At 37.3% G+C, this 17,766-nt stretch overlaps 1 protein-coding gene across 1 annotated transcript in view; it reads left to right on the top strand.

Moving 5' to 3' along the window:
• The first annotated feature begins 15 nt into the window (after positions 1-15).
• The window catches only part of SRBD1 (S1 RNA binding domain 1), a 157,672-nt gene continuing 139,921 nt past the window's right edge, over positions 16-17,766 (top strand). The window contains exons 1-7 of the mRNA XM_087932314.1: positions 16-479; positions 6,385-6,464; positions 7,507-7,684; positions 9,033-9,359; positions 11,906-12,072; positions 13,248-13,365; positions 15,928-16,066. Coding sequence (XP_087788440.1) covers positions 303-479; positions 6,385-6,464; positions 7,507-7,684; positions 9,033-9,359; positions 11,906-12,072; positions 13,248-13,365; positions 15,928-16,066 — 1,186 coding nt within the window. The 5' untranslated portion in view covers positions 16-302. The remainder of the gene's footprint in view (positions 480-6,384; positions 6,465-7,506; positions 7,685-9,032; positions 9,360-11,905; positions 12,073-13,247; positions 13,366-15,927; positions 16,067-17,766) is intronic.

Consider the following 17,766-nt stretch of genomic DNA (forward strand, 5'->3'; position numbering starts at 1 on the left):
GGAAGTTAGCTCTTCACGCTTGTTAGCTTATTAAACCAGAGCCAAGGAGCACAGGGGAAAGATTTTTTCCATCGGCATCGCGTTAGATCTCCGCTTTCGCTAGAGCGTCTCCGAAAGGTCAGGGCGCGCCACTCCCGCCGCCTTCATTGTCACACGCTGGTTGGGGAATTCTGGGAGTTGAAGTCCATATAGTTTAAAGTGGACAAGTTTGAAGGAAAAACAAAAGCAAAACTCGGGCTAATCCGAAGAGGAAGCGACTCGCCGGGACTTCGTTGTCGCCGACGGCTGCTGGAGCTGCTTCGATGCGTAGTTCCTGCTCCTCCCCTTCGTCGGGTCGCTGCTTCCTCCGCTTTGAACGGCTGGGTTTTGCTGCAGTTGCGGCTGGCGCCGGTTTTAAATGTGAACGGAGGCTTGTCAAAGGGAAGGCGGAACAAAGCGGCGAGGTTTCCTATCCTCCCGTAGCCGAAGCTCGGAAAAAGGTGAATTGTAGAAGGTTGCGGCGTTCAGGGAGGTGCCGAACGTGGAAACCCCTCTGGGGTTGCTCGGTTCATGAGAGTTGCTATCCATCTGTTTTGATTTTTTTAAAAATATATGTTTATTCTCGTTATCCTTGCAGTTCGGGGTTGCAGGAGTTTTGCTGGTTTATGAAATATCGAGTATGAGGAGGAATTGGTCTTTTAGAGCAGGGGTCTCCAACCTTGGCAACTTTAAGCCTGGCGGACTTCAACTCCCAGAATTCCTGAGCTAATATGACTGGAGGAGGAATTCTGGGAGTTGAAGTCTACAAGTCTTTTTTTTTTTTTGAACAAATTTTATTGATTTTCCAAAACAATACACAGACAAACAAAACATAAAATATAATGACATAAGAATTTTTTTTTTCTTAAAAAGCCAATACAACAACTTATTTAAAGACAGAATTATTCCAAGTTATCACATTTCCAAACAAGCACAATTTGATATATATATTTACCTTATCTGTTCATCTTCATATCTTATCCCAAACTTCTCTTTATTACTTCTTTTCCTTCTATTTATTCAAATTATATCTCTTTAACTTTAAATTGTATACATTTTTTATATCCATCTGTCTTATACATTTTCATTATTCTCTTCCAATAAGAAAAAAAACAAGACATAAAACATAAAAACATAAACATTTTTTCTGAAAGTTGCTTGATCCCGGGTTAAAACTTCCGGCTTGTGGTTCTTCAGTGCAGGCAGGAATCCGTGGCACTGCACGGTTTCTGCCTGTGTTCACTGCCTGAGTGCCTCGAGCCATTTGGCTTCGGGGCTAAGCCACCTTTGTAGAAGGTGGTGAAGACTGGGGGGTTCTGGCAGGGACGAGAGACATCGCATCTCTCTTCCCTAGCCGGCTAAATCTCCCTCTCCGACGGCAACTGAACGGCGGTCTTTTATGGCCGCCATTTAGAAGAGCCCAGCCGGGGAAAGAAATGTGCTGGAGGGGTTTGTGAAGAAATGAAACTGATTTTGCTGACCGGGACAAAGGAACAGTGAAAGTATCCTGGTATTTAATACCTACTAAAGACACATTGTTCCCAGACTGAGTAAGCAGCGAATGGATATCAAAGGGAAAACTTTTTTCTTTTCACTCTCCTTCCAAACGGAACAGCTTTGAGAGAAATCGGAAACCCGCATTGAAGGTATGCTAAATGCTAAAGACTGTGCTAATGCCAAAGGGATATGGATTTCTAAATATTTAAAGAAAATTTTTTCTTCTGCTGTGAGTGGGAAGGGAGAGGAAAAAAAATTGAAGTTGAAAATAAAGAGCAGACTGCCTAGAATTTTAAAGAGCCATTTGAACATTAATAAGACTTCAAAAGACATATTATAATTGGAATTTTGTGATTTAATAGCAACCCCAGAAAAAGAAATGGAAGAAGGGAAAAAGTGCTAAATGAAATAGTTTATCTGGATTGTTTGGTGACTTTGCATCTTTTGGGAAACTTTTTTTTCTTTGTTTAAAAACACTCGAGTGGTTGTTTTGGGAAAAAATTTTCCTCTTCATAATGGCACCACTTTTGGATGAATTTAAAACTGAATATCTAAAACATAAAAAGGAAGAACAAGACTGGAAAGATACCTTGGACATTCTTTTTCAATCTCTAGAAATGGCGGTGCATTCCTATGGAGAATTGATTGCGCAGCAGGATAATTGGGACAAAGAAGGAACTATTTTTGATGAACATGTGACCCTATTGGGGGAGAAGAAGGAGGAAGAGGAAAAGGAAAAGGGGATTTTAAAATTTAAAAAAACAACCAAAAAAGATAAAAATGAGTTGAAGGGTGGATATAAGATTAGGAAACAACAGGAAGGGGGAAAGCACAAGAAGAAAAGGGAGGTGAAAAAAAAAAGGGGTGAACAGGGTAAGGAAAAGAATAAGCAAGGGAGAAAGGAGCGGGTGAGAAGTCTCAATGATGGGAAGCAAGATTTGAAGAAACAAAATTTATTTATAGACAATGGGTAAATTTAATTGAAAAAGGGATTCTGTAAGGTACATAAGATTGTGTTATTATAGGCATTTATAGAATAAAATGTTTAAGATATAAATATATAAATAAGTATTAATAGGTACGATTAAAATTTTTCTTTTTCTCTTTATATAATATATTGTGTGACTTTAGGATGTGCTAAACAGAATCCCAATACAAGTTATGTGTGATATTAAGTATTATCAGGTTAGGGGAAAGAGTTAAAGGCGTCATACTCTAATTAGTGCACAGGAGAGGTTTTGTTTAAAGAGAAAAAATGAATGGATAGTTGAGAACAGACAAAGAATGTTAAGTATTATGACTTGAACTGAGATAAGTAGAATAAAATTAAGAGAGTTAAAAAAAGGAAGAAGCTATATAGAAAATGGAAAACGGTAATAAGATATGGAATGATATATAAAAGGAACATGATTTTTGAAGAGGTGTCTGTACGAAGTCTACAAGTCTTAAAGCTGTCAAGTTTGAAGACCCTTGCTCCAGAGGGTTAATGTCATTGCCCAGAAGATCATTGGTTGCCCTCTCCCTTCTTTGGAAGAGCTTTATAGCTCCCGCTGCCTTAAGAAAGTTCAAAACATTCTCAAAGATCCATTTCATCCAGGGCATCCCCCCCCTTTTTTTTGAACTATTACCATCTGGCAGACTACAGAATAATTAAAAACAAGGACAAATAGGCTGAAAAACAGCTTCTATCCCAGGGCAGTAACTCTTATTGAATTCTACTGTATAGTGCAATATTAATGTAATATAAGGTGTTTTCAATTCAATTGTATAGAATGTGAAGGATGTGTGTTTGTGTGTATTTTCGTCATCATAATGTACACTGAAGGTGGTACTTAATTTCATTGTACGAGGTGCAGTGACAATAAACTAAACTAAACTTGTGGATTTCAACTCCCAGAATTCCTCCTCCAGTCATGTTAGCTCAGGCATTCTGGGAGTTGAAGTCCACAAGTCTTAAACTTGCCAAGTTTGAAGAAGATCCTTGTGTTAGAGCAACCATGCAACTAGTCCATGGCTCCATTGCTTTAGAATTGGTTTCCAAATACTCTGGACCATGCATACTAATAAGACAGGCATATCAATAAGATATGCATAGTAATAAGGCACACATATTAATACAACATGTATTCCACAGGCTCCAGAGGCTCCTCCTCCTTACATACGCAAAAACACGCAAAATGCTTGTCTAGAGCATGACAAAAGCCCATCTGGTTAGTGTTTTATGTTGTCCAAGGATCAGTTGCAACATATCACAAAGCCCAAATCATTTATTTACTTACACACACACAAACACACACCCCTACCTTCTTTCCTTCTAAAAGGGCTACAGTTCTCTGTGCTTCCCTTGGACTTTCTCTACTCTAAGGTAAGGGTACTTGCATCTTTTGTTATCTGCTCTTCTCCTAGGCTTAAATGAATTTTCCATGTACTGCACCTAGATTAAGTCAAAAATATCCACCATGTGTTATGTGTTGTGTTCTTGCCAAATGTGTGGGCAGCTTAGGTTAGAGCAATAGTTCTCAAAGTGTAGTTTGGAGATCCCTGGGGTTCCCAAGACCCTTTCAGGGGATCTGTGAAGTCAAATATTTTTACATTTTTGTTTTAATTTATAATAGAGTAAATAGTGATATTTAAAGCCCACATAAACCACATGGGATCCTGTGCTGTCCAGCCAGTATATAGTTAATGGGAATTGGGATAGTTAGGAATTGGGAGCTGTCCCCTTAAGGGAATGCATCATGGTAAATGTAGTTAAGGTATCCTGGGAAATGTTGTCCATGTCATGTGGCCACATCTGTAATCCTGATTGGTCACTGAATTGACCCTTGGTAGGTTGGGGAAGGTTTCTTCACTCTTGCCAACCTCGTGCTAGCATCTCTACCCCTGCTCCTATGATGTGGGATGAAAGGGATAAAAGATTACCATCCTTTTACACCAGAAAGTTAGCTATGCAAAGACTTGGACATTGAGATGAATCTCAACGTAACTGTAAGTTATATTGAGGATGCCTGATGAACCAATAAAAAGACTTTGTATGGATGCTTTGTGGAGTTATCTGTCTGCCTTTATACATTCAGCCAGCAATTATAGAGGACAGAATAGTAAAAGGATGGTATAAATCTGAATTCCTGAAGCCCAGAAGTGTAAAAGGATGGCGAGATCTGAAATCCCTGAGTAAAGGGAAGAAAGCTAATCCGGAATCCCTCAGTAGAATGATGAATTGTTTATCTGGATTCCCCTGCTAAAAGAAAAGTAAAGAATATTGTTGTGTTTGAATTCCTATGACAAGAGCAGAAGTGTGTTGAAAACAGAGCTTTCAAAGTAAGGCTTTCTCTCTCTGAGCCACAAAGTTGTCAAACCAGTTTGAATTACAGGGAGGGCCAGGAACCCACGCACCCACTCTTCATCGAGAGAATTTTCTAGCTACTTCCTTTCTGCTCAATCCACATCTCTGTTGTCTTCTGCTATCCCAAAGACTCAATTAGCAAAACAAGAGAGACTTTTGCTATCTGCCCTTCTCCTAGGCCTAAGTGAATTTTCCATGTACTGCACCTAGACTAAGTCAAAAATATCCACCATGTGTTATGTGTTGTGTTGTTGCCAAATGTGTGGGCAGCTTAGATTAGAGCAATAGTTCCCAAAGTATAATTTGGAGGTTCCCAAGACCCTTTCAGAGGATCTGTGAAGTCAAATATTTTTACATTTTGTGATATTTAAAGCCCACATAAACCAAATGGGATCCTCTATCATTTCTAAGAATGTAGGAGTCCTGAAACCAAAATGTTTGACAACTGCTTTGTAGTAATCCAAATCATTATTGCGCCAGCCTTTTTTCTTACACCGTATTCATTAAGTACTTCCCTACAGTGAAATTCAGGTCGTTCTGGAGTTATGACCACAGTTCAGCTCAAAATTTCTGAATTTCTGTGAAGTGAATCTGGCTTCCCCCATTGGCTTTGCTTGTCAGACCCCAGGACACTGCAACCGTCATAAATATGAACCACTAATCAGGCAAGCATCTGAATGTTGATCATGAGACCATGGGGATGCTTGCAAAGGTTGCAAGTGGGAAAAACGGTCATAAGTCACTTTTTCCAGTGCTGTTGTAACTTTGAATGGTCACTAAATGAACTGTTGTAAGTGGAGGACTACCTCTACCTCTAATGGGCATTCTTTTTGTGTCTTAAGCTTTCAGGGGCTGGAAATGACAATTAATATATACATGGATATAACTATGTAGCAGTCTATGCATGGCCAACAAAAAAATAAAAATGCAAATTCATCTTCATTCTCCATTCTTCTAGGTCTTTTTCTTCATGATCTGTATTTTATGACTGCTTGCCATTTTCCATCTTTATTAGGTTGTTTTGTTATCTGTCCCTTTACATACACACACATACTTCAAACTTTGCAATTTCTTAATTTATTTCTTATTTCATTTAAGAACTAAGGTACTTCATGTTACCTTCCCCCAAATCCAGTGAAACCTGTTAGGCTGACTTGATGAATGGAGATTTAAATGTTTCACATTCTACATCTAAGACTTTAGACATGGCCTCAGAGTGATTTTTCCTAGCTTACAGCTACTTCTTTCTTGTACATGGATGGTACTAGTGATTACTTAAAGATCCATACACAGAGAACATAAAAGATAATGAAAGCTAAGGGGATATTGTTCCTATGTATATTGCTTTCAGATGTATATAAAATCGGAGGAGATTTTTCAATTTCATATTTCAAATCTGTTGTTGATACAGATATTCAGTGATGCCTATTCAAAAATATCAGATTTGCAATCTCCATCTGTATTTTTGCAGTCTCTTAGGAATAGGGAAAAACTCACAAATAAAACTATTTTTCTTTTCTCAGATGTCAGCAGTTTCTAAACGGAAAAGAACTGCAGTAAAACTAGACATTTCAAAAGATGAACTACCTTCCTTCCTTAAATCGTGAGTTAAAATTTATGATGAGTGTGTTCTAATTTCTATTCAATCTTTGTACCTGGAGTTGATATTAGGGCATCTAGTACTATTTGCAGCATTTTGGGATTTGCTGAAGTTTACAGGCAATAAGTGTGTACACATACACTGATAATACCTGGCTTGTTTGACTTGCTCATAAAGCCTAACAAAACCAATAAGTTTGAAAGAGTGAGAGTATCAGATAAATCAACAGGATCTTTTGCATACTGCTTCACTATGTTCACTGTTTCTGTGTTTGATTTCTGCTCTCCTGTGAGCTCATGATGTGAAAACAAGAAAGGGGAAAATGGATAAACATAAATATGGAATTTATCCATGCAAATTAAAATGTTTGCTATATCCTAGATATGGAATTTAGGGATAGAAATAGAAGAATTGTTCTTTTAGTGCACTTATTAAATGCTGTTGCTGGTTTTGTTAGGTTTTTTTATTCTTTTAGTTTGTGAAATCTATGCAGAAAAAGCTTGCTGTGAGTTGATTGCAAAAATGCTTGAATCAATGGGCTGATTGCAAGCTCAAAATACAAAACCAGGCTATGAGTAATTGCTTAAAATTGTATAACTTTGTGTAACAATGGAATGCTTCTCCAACAAAATTGCTAGTGGCAATAGCTAACTGGCTACTATTGTATCCACAATGCATTGCTGCAATTTCTTTCTAGAACATTATGGGAACTTTGAAAAAACAGGTGTTTCAGGTGTTGGGAAAGACTGTTCTAAAGATAGGCAATAAGGTTCACAGATTAAGTGTGATTGGCATTCTGTCACTTGTTATAAATAAAAGATAAGTTTTCTTTCACCATGAATTTTGATATTTTGTTGTCATAAATTCATTTACTGATTGAGAATTTACTGATTGTGAATTGTGACTGATGCAAGTCTTTTGTCTAGGGCAACATATACATTTTAGCATCTAAATGCATGCAACTCCTTTGTTAAAATCCCTCGTATTTTAAGGACAGCGCGCTGTATAATCCCATTTATTACAAACTTCCCCATCTCTTGTGCAGATCTTCAGAGTCAGAAGATGAACAATATGAAGAGGAATGGGTCCCCAAAAAGGAAGTCTCACATAAGGCCAAAGTGCCAAAACCCAAAGTACCAAGAGTTGAGAAAAAATCAGTGACCAAGAAGAAACCCACTGTAGCTAAGAAAGGTACTAAGAAGCTAGCGATAAAAGAGGATCCGGTAAGTAATTGAAGCTAGGAAGCCATTTAGTTTTCAAGACATTTGAGAGGGAGTAAGAGAAGGCAAAGATTATATTGTGGAGATTTATCTGTGTTCGTCACTATTTCAAATTCCCCTGATTTGGTTCAGTTCTTTTGCATAAATCCAACAACCTGATTTACCTAGAAATTTCTAAATTATATAAGTTATTGGAATGGAAAAATGGGAACTCTAAATGCATGGACACTGAGCTACATGCAAGAAAAATCTGCCCTATGTTTTTTCCTGACTTACTTTAACCTCTGTAACTGATCCAGCATAATTGATGTGAAATTCCTTTAAACATGCTAATACTTTTGCATTTGAACCTTTGGGATGTATGTTGGAGCTTCTTATTATAAATCAAATAGAAATTATAATTTGCTCATATCATACTGTCGTACTGTATCAAGGAACAACAACCAAAATTCAAGTCCTGCTGGAAAGCATTCAAATAGTCCTTGGCTTACAACAGCAGTTGGGATTAGAATTGCCAGTACTAAGTTAAGTGATGGTAAAGGTGAGTGTCAATGACTATTCCAACAGTCCTGTTTGCCGTGATTAAGCAAGGACCAGTTCCCATAGGCTTCCCTGTTGACTTGTGGGAAATCAGTAGGGAATGTCAGAAATTACAATAACATGACTGTGGAGGTGCTGTGATGTCCAGAACTTCCAAGGACCCATCATAAGTCCTCTTTGTTCAGCACCATCACAAACTCTTGCTGAACAAATGATCATAAGTGAAGAAAGGGGGGTGGGGGTGCAGCAACAGTAGACATGGACTACCATTGTCTTCCTTTCTTTCTGGGTAAGGACCCAATAGGAGCCTACCCTTCTAGATCTTACTAGATAGGCAAAAACCCGCTGGGAAGAGGCAATCCCAAATAATGCTGCTGGAGCTATATACATGGTACATGATACTCTTAATTGCAATCTGTTACCATAGAAAGCAAATTATATTACAGATAATCATTTTTCTGTTCCAACTATGTGCCTGAAAATCGATTCACATTTGATCTTGAATCTTGGATTAAAGGAGAAAGTAGGTTGGCTTTAAGAGCAGTTATCTTCAGGTGCTTCTGATTGTTGACCTGTAGTCAGACAGGGTAGCAATGGTCCTTCCTGAGGCACTCATGTTTTCTGCACTTACAGTTTACTAAGCAGAATGCAGATATCTATAGTAGCTTTTCCCCCACTCGATTACATTAGTTCCATTCCTCCACCATCCTAAAGGGTATGACGATATGTAGTAAGTCACTGATGTTGTTTATGTTCAGACTGCCTGTGGTCAATATTAATATCTCTTAATATGTTTTGGTGGTTTGAGTAGGACTTACCTTTGCCTATTGCCATACCTGGAGAAACAGAAAAAAAGACAGAGGAAGATGTCACAATGAGATGTTCAACCAAAAAACCCGCAGTGAAGAAAGTTGGCGGCATTAAAGGTGAATCCGGCTCAGTAAATGAAGATGAACCATCCACAAGTGCTGCAGTGTCTAAAAAAAAAATTAAGATGGAAGAGTCTGAAGAAGATTTTACATTTGATGAACCTCCCTTAAAAAAATTTAAAACAGGATGTCCTCAGGAGAAATCTGTAAAATATGTGGCAGGTGACAAACTGAATGGGGACCATAACATGAACTGGGACATTGTAGAGGTATGTAGTGCTTTGATTTTTATAACAGAACTAACATATATCTATACTGTTGGAGGAAACTCTCTAGAATGAAGATGTACATCCATTTTATTTCTGATATAATACCTCATCTGGATGTATTCCAAAAAGTATTTATTTTTATAAAACAAACCACATTGTCTTCTCTCTTTATAATAAGAATTTATCCTGAGCATTAGCTATGGAACAGGAAGCTTACAGTTAGTATTATATTTCATAAGAAAATATCAAAAATGTTCTTTTGTTACTTGCAAGTAAAAGAAAAAATATGAAAGAATTTTTTTCAATGTTGACTTCAACTTTTGCTGGTGAAAGATTAGAAAATATTCCAGGATTTAAAAAGTGGTAAAAGAAAACATGCAAGATCAATCTTAGTTTGGTACGCTGTAGTAAAAATATATTCCAGCTCCATTTTTATCACATTGAAATGAGAGGCATGTTTCAATTTTCTGAGTGTTTTGGGGAACATACACATTGTCTTTTAATAGCAATAGCACTTAGACTTATATACTGCTTTATGGTGCTTTACAGCCCTCTCTAAGCAGTTTACAGAGTCAGCATATTGCCCCCAACAATTTGGGTCCTCATTTTATCTACCTCGGAAGGATGGAAGGCTGAGTCAACCTTGATCCTGGTGAGATTCGATCTGCCAAATTGCGGGCATCTGGCTGCAGCAGAACTAGCTTGCAGTCCTGCATTCTAACCACTGTGCCACCAGGGCTCTTTGGAGAATATTGGGGAAGGAAAGATTTATCACTGTTTACCAGATGAATAAGGGTTCCTTCTATTTCTTTTTTGTCTTGTAATTTAAAAGAAAAAAATACTAATTGTTGTAGTGCAGAGGTATCAAGCTTGCAGTCCAAGGGCCGAATGCATCACGTGTTGGCCAGGCCCATCCCTGGTTTAGCAAAGGGAGGGAAAGTTGAGATATGTTATGTGACAATGCTGTGTCATTGTGATTTTGACATCCCTGTTTCTAGTGGGTGGTGAAACTTCATTCAGCATCTCACACATTTCCAAGAGCATGGTAGGCAGCTTGATGCTATGTGCCCCCATTATGTAATAAACATTTTTTCTCAATTTCTGAAACTGTTTAACTGTATTTGTTAATGTAATTTTTAAAGGAAGCTGCCATTCTAATAAACATCCTCATCAATGATTTTATTTATATCTACGAGGCTTAAATTTCTCTCCCCCTTCTTTTCTCCTCCATTCTAGCAAATATCTGCTTCAGTGGTTTTATTTATTTCTAAGAAGCTTCTAATCCTCTTCCCTTCCTCCCTCCCTCCCAACATTGATTAGTTACAGTAGGCCAAAGTGCTGGGAAAAGAGAAAAGTTAGTGGAAGCTAAATTGTAGAAAGTGTACATGTTGTGGAGCGGCGAAATAACTGAGGTGAACACGGAGCAAACTTCAGCTTTTACTTTATTGTAACAATAAAGGGTTGCCGCTGCTGCCGCACTAACAAGGCAGCCAGCTGGCGGACAACAGCTGATGCCGTTTGACAGCTCCCTTTTATAGCCAGCTGTCAAATGGCATCAGCCAATAGGAACTGTCCATGTTCCCGCTGGAAACACAGACCAGAGTGAAGACTTCAGCTCAGTCTTTTCCGAACGCCACAGTACAGAACTGCTCCTCTGGTAAATGAATGGATGCTTGCACCTGATCACGGGAACTATAACAGACATTTTGTGGGCATGTTAGGATTCTCAACATTTGGAGTGTGGCTCTCAGTTCAAAAATCTTACTTTTGAAACTGGATTGACAATACCTGTAAACATTTTTTCTATTAGTACCCCAGGAAATGCAATTAAGATACTGTGTTAAGAGTACTGGTATTCTACCAGTTTGGCCCTGTTTGACCAAACCGGTAGCTTTGAGAATATCTGTGAGCGTACCAGTTTACTCCAACGATCAGCTACTGGGCCTGCCCTCCCATCCCAGCTGTATTCTGACCTTTATTTTCTGCTTTTCAAGCTCAGCTGCTTCGTGTGGCACAGCGGATTGCCGCGCGTCAGCTGTTGAAGACACAGGGAGAGTGCAGGATTGCAGGAGGTCAGTAGCAAACCCTCTGCCTGCGCGCAAAGCACACACTCACCGAACTGGTTGTTACACTGGTTGAGTCAACTCTCAGATGAGTAGCAACCACAAAGGTGTTTTTCCCATTCTCTTTTTATGAAGTAACTAATACCTGAGAAAGGGAATATTCAAGTACACTTTTATAATGATGAAGATCCTCCCAATACTTAGAATTTTGCCTCCTTTCCACTCTTCAGATTTTCAGGATTTCTAGAAAAAAAGCTAAGCTGAATGAGTCAGGCCTATTTCTCATTTGAATCATTTTGGGGATATGGCTTTAAGAATGAGAAATGAGTGAAGTTTGTAAATAAATATAGTTATTCTTGTATGTTTGCCTTATTAAGTAAATTGCTGTAAGATGATAGCCATAACCATTTCTTCTCCAAGTTTAACATTTTCAGAATCTTTTGAGAGAACGTCATACTTTGGCCTTTTTACTGTGGGTTGCAGGTTTTGTCACAAAGGACTGATATTGAAGCATGGGTGTGTGCCAATATAATCAAGCTTTTCAATGATGATAATACAATCCCCTTCATCGTTCGGTATCGAAAGGAACTTATCAATAATCTGGAAGCTGATGTGCTGCGTGAGGTGCAACAAATAATGGAAGAACTACAGTATGTATTAAAGCATTGGGATGGGGGTAGAAAGAGAGAGTAAGCAGTACTTAAGCAATTACTGCAGTATTGTTAGAGTGTTAACAGAGGAGTTCATGGAGGAAAGCTTACAGATCTTGTCTGATGTCCAATCATGGAGAGGCTTCTTTTTAACATTCCTGGATTGATACAAAATATTATGATATAAGCAGCCATCTGCAAACTTTGCAGTTATCAGTGAAAATATTGCCTCTCTATATCAGGGAAGCCAATTGGGAAAAAAAGTTTTGAAATCTCTGCCCCAAAGCTGATTCTAAGTAGAAAATTGTTCATCTACTGGAGATTTTGTAACCACATTTTTTCTCAATGAATCTTGACAAAGAGATTCAATGAGAAACTTTGTTGGAAAGGATCACTTTCTTCTTAGGCAGTTGTTAGAGAACTTGACAACCCTTATGCTTTGGCCAACTAGAATAGAGCTCTGCCTTTAAGAAAAAGGTTCGAAGCTTTCTAGCAATTCCGCAATTCTTGGGACAGAAGTGTCATCCAATAGTATCTGTCAGCAATTCCTTCTCTACTTTCAGTCACTTGCATGGCCAGTATTATCATGAGCGAGGTAAATGCAATGGAAAAAGCAAAACTAGCTTTGATTTTAGTTTTCTTTAAAATTCAAGAAAATGAAAATAAATTTGTTTAAAACTCAATTATATAAATGATCCAAGATTTGGGTATAACATGAAACTGTGAGTAATTATCAGAATCCAACTCTTCCATTTTCTTCTTTCGTACTACACTCAAGAAATGGGCAGTTTTAAGTATGTGAGACTGTGGACCATCTAATCTTCCCATTCTGACTTTTAATAGCTCTTCATTGTATCTCTTAGGAAAATTTAAATAAAAGGGTATGTTTTCATTTAAGTGATTAACTTGAAAACTCTTTCTCAGTGAAAACTGATTAACTGTATTTCTACAAGAAGGAACTACTCATGCATTGGTTATGATTTTCACTTAAGAAAGTGCCTTTTCTATTGAGCCAACAGAACAGTTTAGTCTGAGAGTCCCTTTGAGCAATATATATATGGAAGGTTTCACACTGAGGTGATACTGCCTTAGGGATGCAGCAAAGTTAGGAATAGGATTTATATAAATGCTATTGAATACAAATTTTTAATTCTACTATCTATGCTTGGTTTTAGGACTTTAGCAAAAAAGGTTCATGTCTCAATACAAAAACTTGAAAAAGAAGGAAAGCTGTCAGAAAGTGTTTTAACTTCATTATTAAACTGTAAAACTTTGGAGGAGCTGGACCATGTGGTTAGTATAATATCTTAATGCAAATTTTCATTTACCTTATTGTGCATTGGATTTATTTCCTAACATTGCTGAACTCTTTTATGGAAATTGTCGCCATAATCTTTTAGAAGCCATTTTATACTAGGTTAGATCATTACTATATTATCTAATAACAGTTCTACACAGTTTAAGATTTTAACTTTTCTCTGCGAGATCTCTTAATTCATCACATTACTGAGCTATTGAAATATGGCTCAGCCCTGGTTCATATATGATACAAGCTATTCTCTCAGGCAAGAGAGAGTTGTAAAGGCAAATTACCAAAAGCATAAAAAGGAAGGAAGAGTCAAGGCTCATGGTGGTTACCGGAAGTGCAGTAAAATCATAGGGCTTTTAGTATTAATGCCGTGTATATTATTTTTACATTATTTGCATCATTATAGCATTATACTAGTGATGAAAAGCATGAAGTTTGATCTGTTGCATGCAAAATTATGTCTCATTAAGCTTTGCTAAATATAGGTTTCAACCGTAGTTATTATTATTATTTGTAAAGATGGCTCCTTGAATTTCACCAATGCATTTTTTATTCAAAATCTATTATACCAATTGGAACTAAAATAGATCTGAAATGAAAAAGAAGTAAGTGTTAAAAGTGTTGTTTGCTAGTCTACAGAGTGAAAATTGAGTTAAGACTGCTTTAGCCTTAGCTGAAATATTTCTCTCCTTTCAGGCAGTATAGCGTGTACAGAAATATGAAAATTCTTTGCCTTTGAAGAAGGCATTTGCTCAGAACATTAGTTAACAGTTTGAAGCTGGCTTTTATAAGTCATTAGATTTGACATCCACATTTTTGCTCCCTATGAACTAAGACTGGTATCCTATTCCCCTCCCCTCCCCACCAATGTGGGAAATCTCATAAAACTCAGTGTTATATTTTCATAAGCATATGGAATTATGCTATAAACATGTACTCTAAAAATTAGACTTGAAATATCCTTGGAATTATGAATCATAGGAGAAGGTTAAGGGTTATGAATGAATTCCTACCCAGGAAAGATTGTTAGCAATTATTGACCTTTTTCATTAATAAAGACTTCCTAAAGGAAGCCTGGGTTTCATTTTCAGGATACACTCTTGGTCTACCTTCTTATATAATCCCAACTTTAGAAATAACATTTAGTGGGTTTCAATAGGACTTCAATAGGGTTTGCCCCTAGCATTGGTGTCATACACACACACACACAGAGAGAGAGAGAGAGAGAGAGAGTAGTCACTCTTTATTGAATAAGTGACACTCAGATTCTCACTTTATGCCAAATATAAAATATTTGGGTAAAATATTAGGGTTGGCTGGCTTCATACAGCACACTAAGCTAAGCAAACCAGCTACGTCACAATTTACCATGTGTGAACTAACCTGAGTTAAAAGAAGAATGATGACTATAATAATATTTTTAAATAAAGCAGTTTAAGGATAGGCAGGGGTGGGATGCTACCGGTTCTGCCTGGCTCTATAGAACCGGTAGCTCTGAAGAGCAGCAAACACTGAACCAGTTCTGTGTTTGCTGCTGTTTGGCCCACCTGCCTGCCCAGGCTCTTACCTGTCCTTTATTTCCTGCTTTTTCAACCTCAGCTGCTTTGCTCAGCACAGCTGAGGTTGAAAAAGCAGGAAAAAAGAGGCTTTTAAAATGCTGTGCACCCATGTGCAACACTTTTCAGCTGTCCGGGTGGCACAACTTAAGGTTTTTTACATGCGCGCACAGCAAAACGTAGTCACTGAACCGGTAGTAACATCAGGTTATAGATATACTGTATATGGCAGACTTGCTCACTGTGCGCGTCAGGAGGGCTTTGGCTATTTTCACTGGGATGACCAAAACAAGAGGTAAAAATGTAACGATAGATTTAAGTTAAACAAGGTTAAGTTCCAATTGAATGTTAGAAAAAAAACTTGAAATGCTGTATAGGTACTGTTCAACTTACAACCACAATTGAGCCCAAAATGTATATTGTTAAATGAAAAATTTGTTAAGTGAATTTGTCCCATTTTATGATTTTACTTGCCACATTTGTTAAGCGTATCACTGCAGTTGTTAAATTAGTAACATGGTGGTTAAGTGAATCTAGGTTCTTCATTGACTTTGCTTATCAGAACATCACAAAATGACTCCTGAACTCTGCAATCGTCATAAATATGAGTCAGTTGTCAAGCATCTGAATGTAAATCATGTGGCCATTGGGATGCTGCAATGGTCGTAAGCATGAAAAATGGTCATGTCACTATTTTCAGCGCCGTTGTAACTTCAAACGGTTACTAAATGAATTATTGTAAGTTGAGGACTACCATATAGGTAATCAATTACCTAGGAGCCCATTGGACCAGTTAATTGATCTCTTGATAATGCTGTGATTCTATATACTATATATCATCACTTTGTTTTCATCCTGTAGACAGAAAAAGCATTAAAATGTGAAAATTTGCAACAATAAAATTACATACATACACATGCAAGCATAAACACATACACAATATATGCCTAGCCCTTATCGCTTAGACTTATACGATATTATCTATTATAGTATGCACCATATAAAACTGGAAGCAAAGGAACTAAAGCACAAAGAGCTAAACAGTTGGGCTTGGAACAGGCAGCCAACTTGCTCATTGAGAATCCAAAGGAACTCAACTTACTCTTTTATGTCAAGTCCAATGTCGAAGGTAAGAATGTATTTTTTAGAAGTATTAAAGAGTATATAAACAGAAATATTTTACTGAGTAAGAGTGGTTGTTTGAGTATGGTTCTGCAATTTGGTGGAAACTTGTAGCCAGTGAACACTAGCTCCTTTTGAAAACAGCAAAGGGCTTTGTCTGCAACATATCCAACCTTTTTTCTGAATTATCTATTGTCCTAGTTAGAAAGTCTGGAGGCCTGGTGATAATCAATAGAGACAGTACTGGATAGATTAACTTGGCTTGGGATAATATTCTCTCTATGTCTTTTCTTCAGATGCTTGCTGAATATGAACAGAAACTTATTAAGTGGATTGGAGAACTTTCCCCCCACCCACCCCAATACACTGAGGTTCCCTTTGTCATTTTAAAATACTGTATATTCTTGGCTCTCTACAGTATGAAAGCTACTTGTTCATGTATAACATTTCCATTCCTCACCAATAATCCTCAGGCTTATTCAGCCATACAAAAGTTTTTAAATATGCTTAATACTCTTGAATAAAATGACTGAGATTTACTTTGACAAAGAAGTTAGTTCCAATAAAGCAACATGTTTTCTAGTAGGCATGTGCTGTTTTCTACACTCCCTAGAGATCTCTAGGGTGAAAAGGCTGAGGTAAATCAAGAATACATAAATGTCTTTGATCCCAAATGAGCCTCAACAACATCAGCTTCCTCCTGATTAGTGAAATATTTAGAAGATAATGAAACTTGCATCCATGTTTTAGTAAGCTGCCAAACATAGATTAAAACTACAGAAGTTTCAACACATTGTAATATAAATTATAAAAAGATTAGTGACTGTGCTTCAAAAAGATAAAAAAGAGGCAAATCTGCACTTAATCAATAAGGAGATGACTGAAGGAGATAGATTTCAGCTCTTTGAGAAAGATCAAGTTAGACAATAGGCAATGTAAAGATTGCTGGAACTCTTGGCTATTGCTGTAGGGCCAAAAACAGAATCTTGAAAGCTTGATAGTTTCTCTCTGCCCTGTCTTCTACCATATAAAATCAAAGTGGTTTTTAAAATCTTGTTTTCACAGTTGTTTATTGTCTCTTTTTTCCTTGCTAACAGCGCTTGGATAGCTTTGTGTTATCTCTGTTTTCTTCTATAGGACAGGATGGTTTGGGAAAGAGTTAAGGAAAGTGTTTGGGTCTGTAATTCATTCCATAACACCATTCCAAGGTTTTCTTTGCATGCAGGAGGGGAGACTGAATCTAATGGAGCACAGATATGACCTTGGGTTAAAGTATGCAGTGATTACTAATAAAACATTAATTTAGATCAGGGAAACAATAACGCTTTGAGGTAAAATGAGGAAAAGAGTATTATCATAGACAAGACAATCTCTACATCTGCTTTCTCTTAAGCCAGATAGTCCAAGCCTAGGGCTCTGAAGGAGTCATGAACTGTAATAATCATATTATTTATTACTTTCCCCACAGAACAGTTAGCTTGTTAATCTTTTGCCACTAAGATTTTTGTTAATTTAGTTAATACTATTATGATGATAATAAAGTTGATGGGCAAGTATTGTAATTAACTGCTTCTGTCCCCTGAGACAAAGAAAATTAATTTTGAAAGAGATGATATATGTTAAGAGTATAATGTTTATACAATACAGTGTAATTATAGATAAATCTGTAGGGGGCAATCTTAGATAGCAAAATGCACTCATTTTCTT

This window comes from Pseudonaja textilis, chromosome 1 (genome assembly GCF_049901715.1).
Source record: "Pseudonaja textilis isolate UNSWEBS1 chromosome 1, rPseTex1.2, whole genome shotgun sequence".
Classification (NCBI taxonomy): domain Eukaryota; kingdom Metazoa; phylum Chordata; class Lepidosauria; order Squamata; family Elapidae; genus Pseudonaja; species Pseudonaja textilis.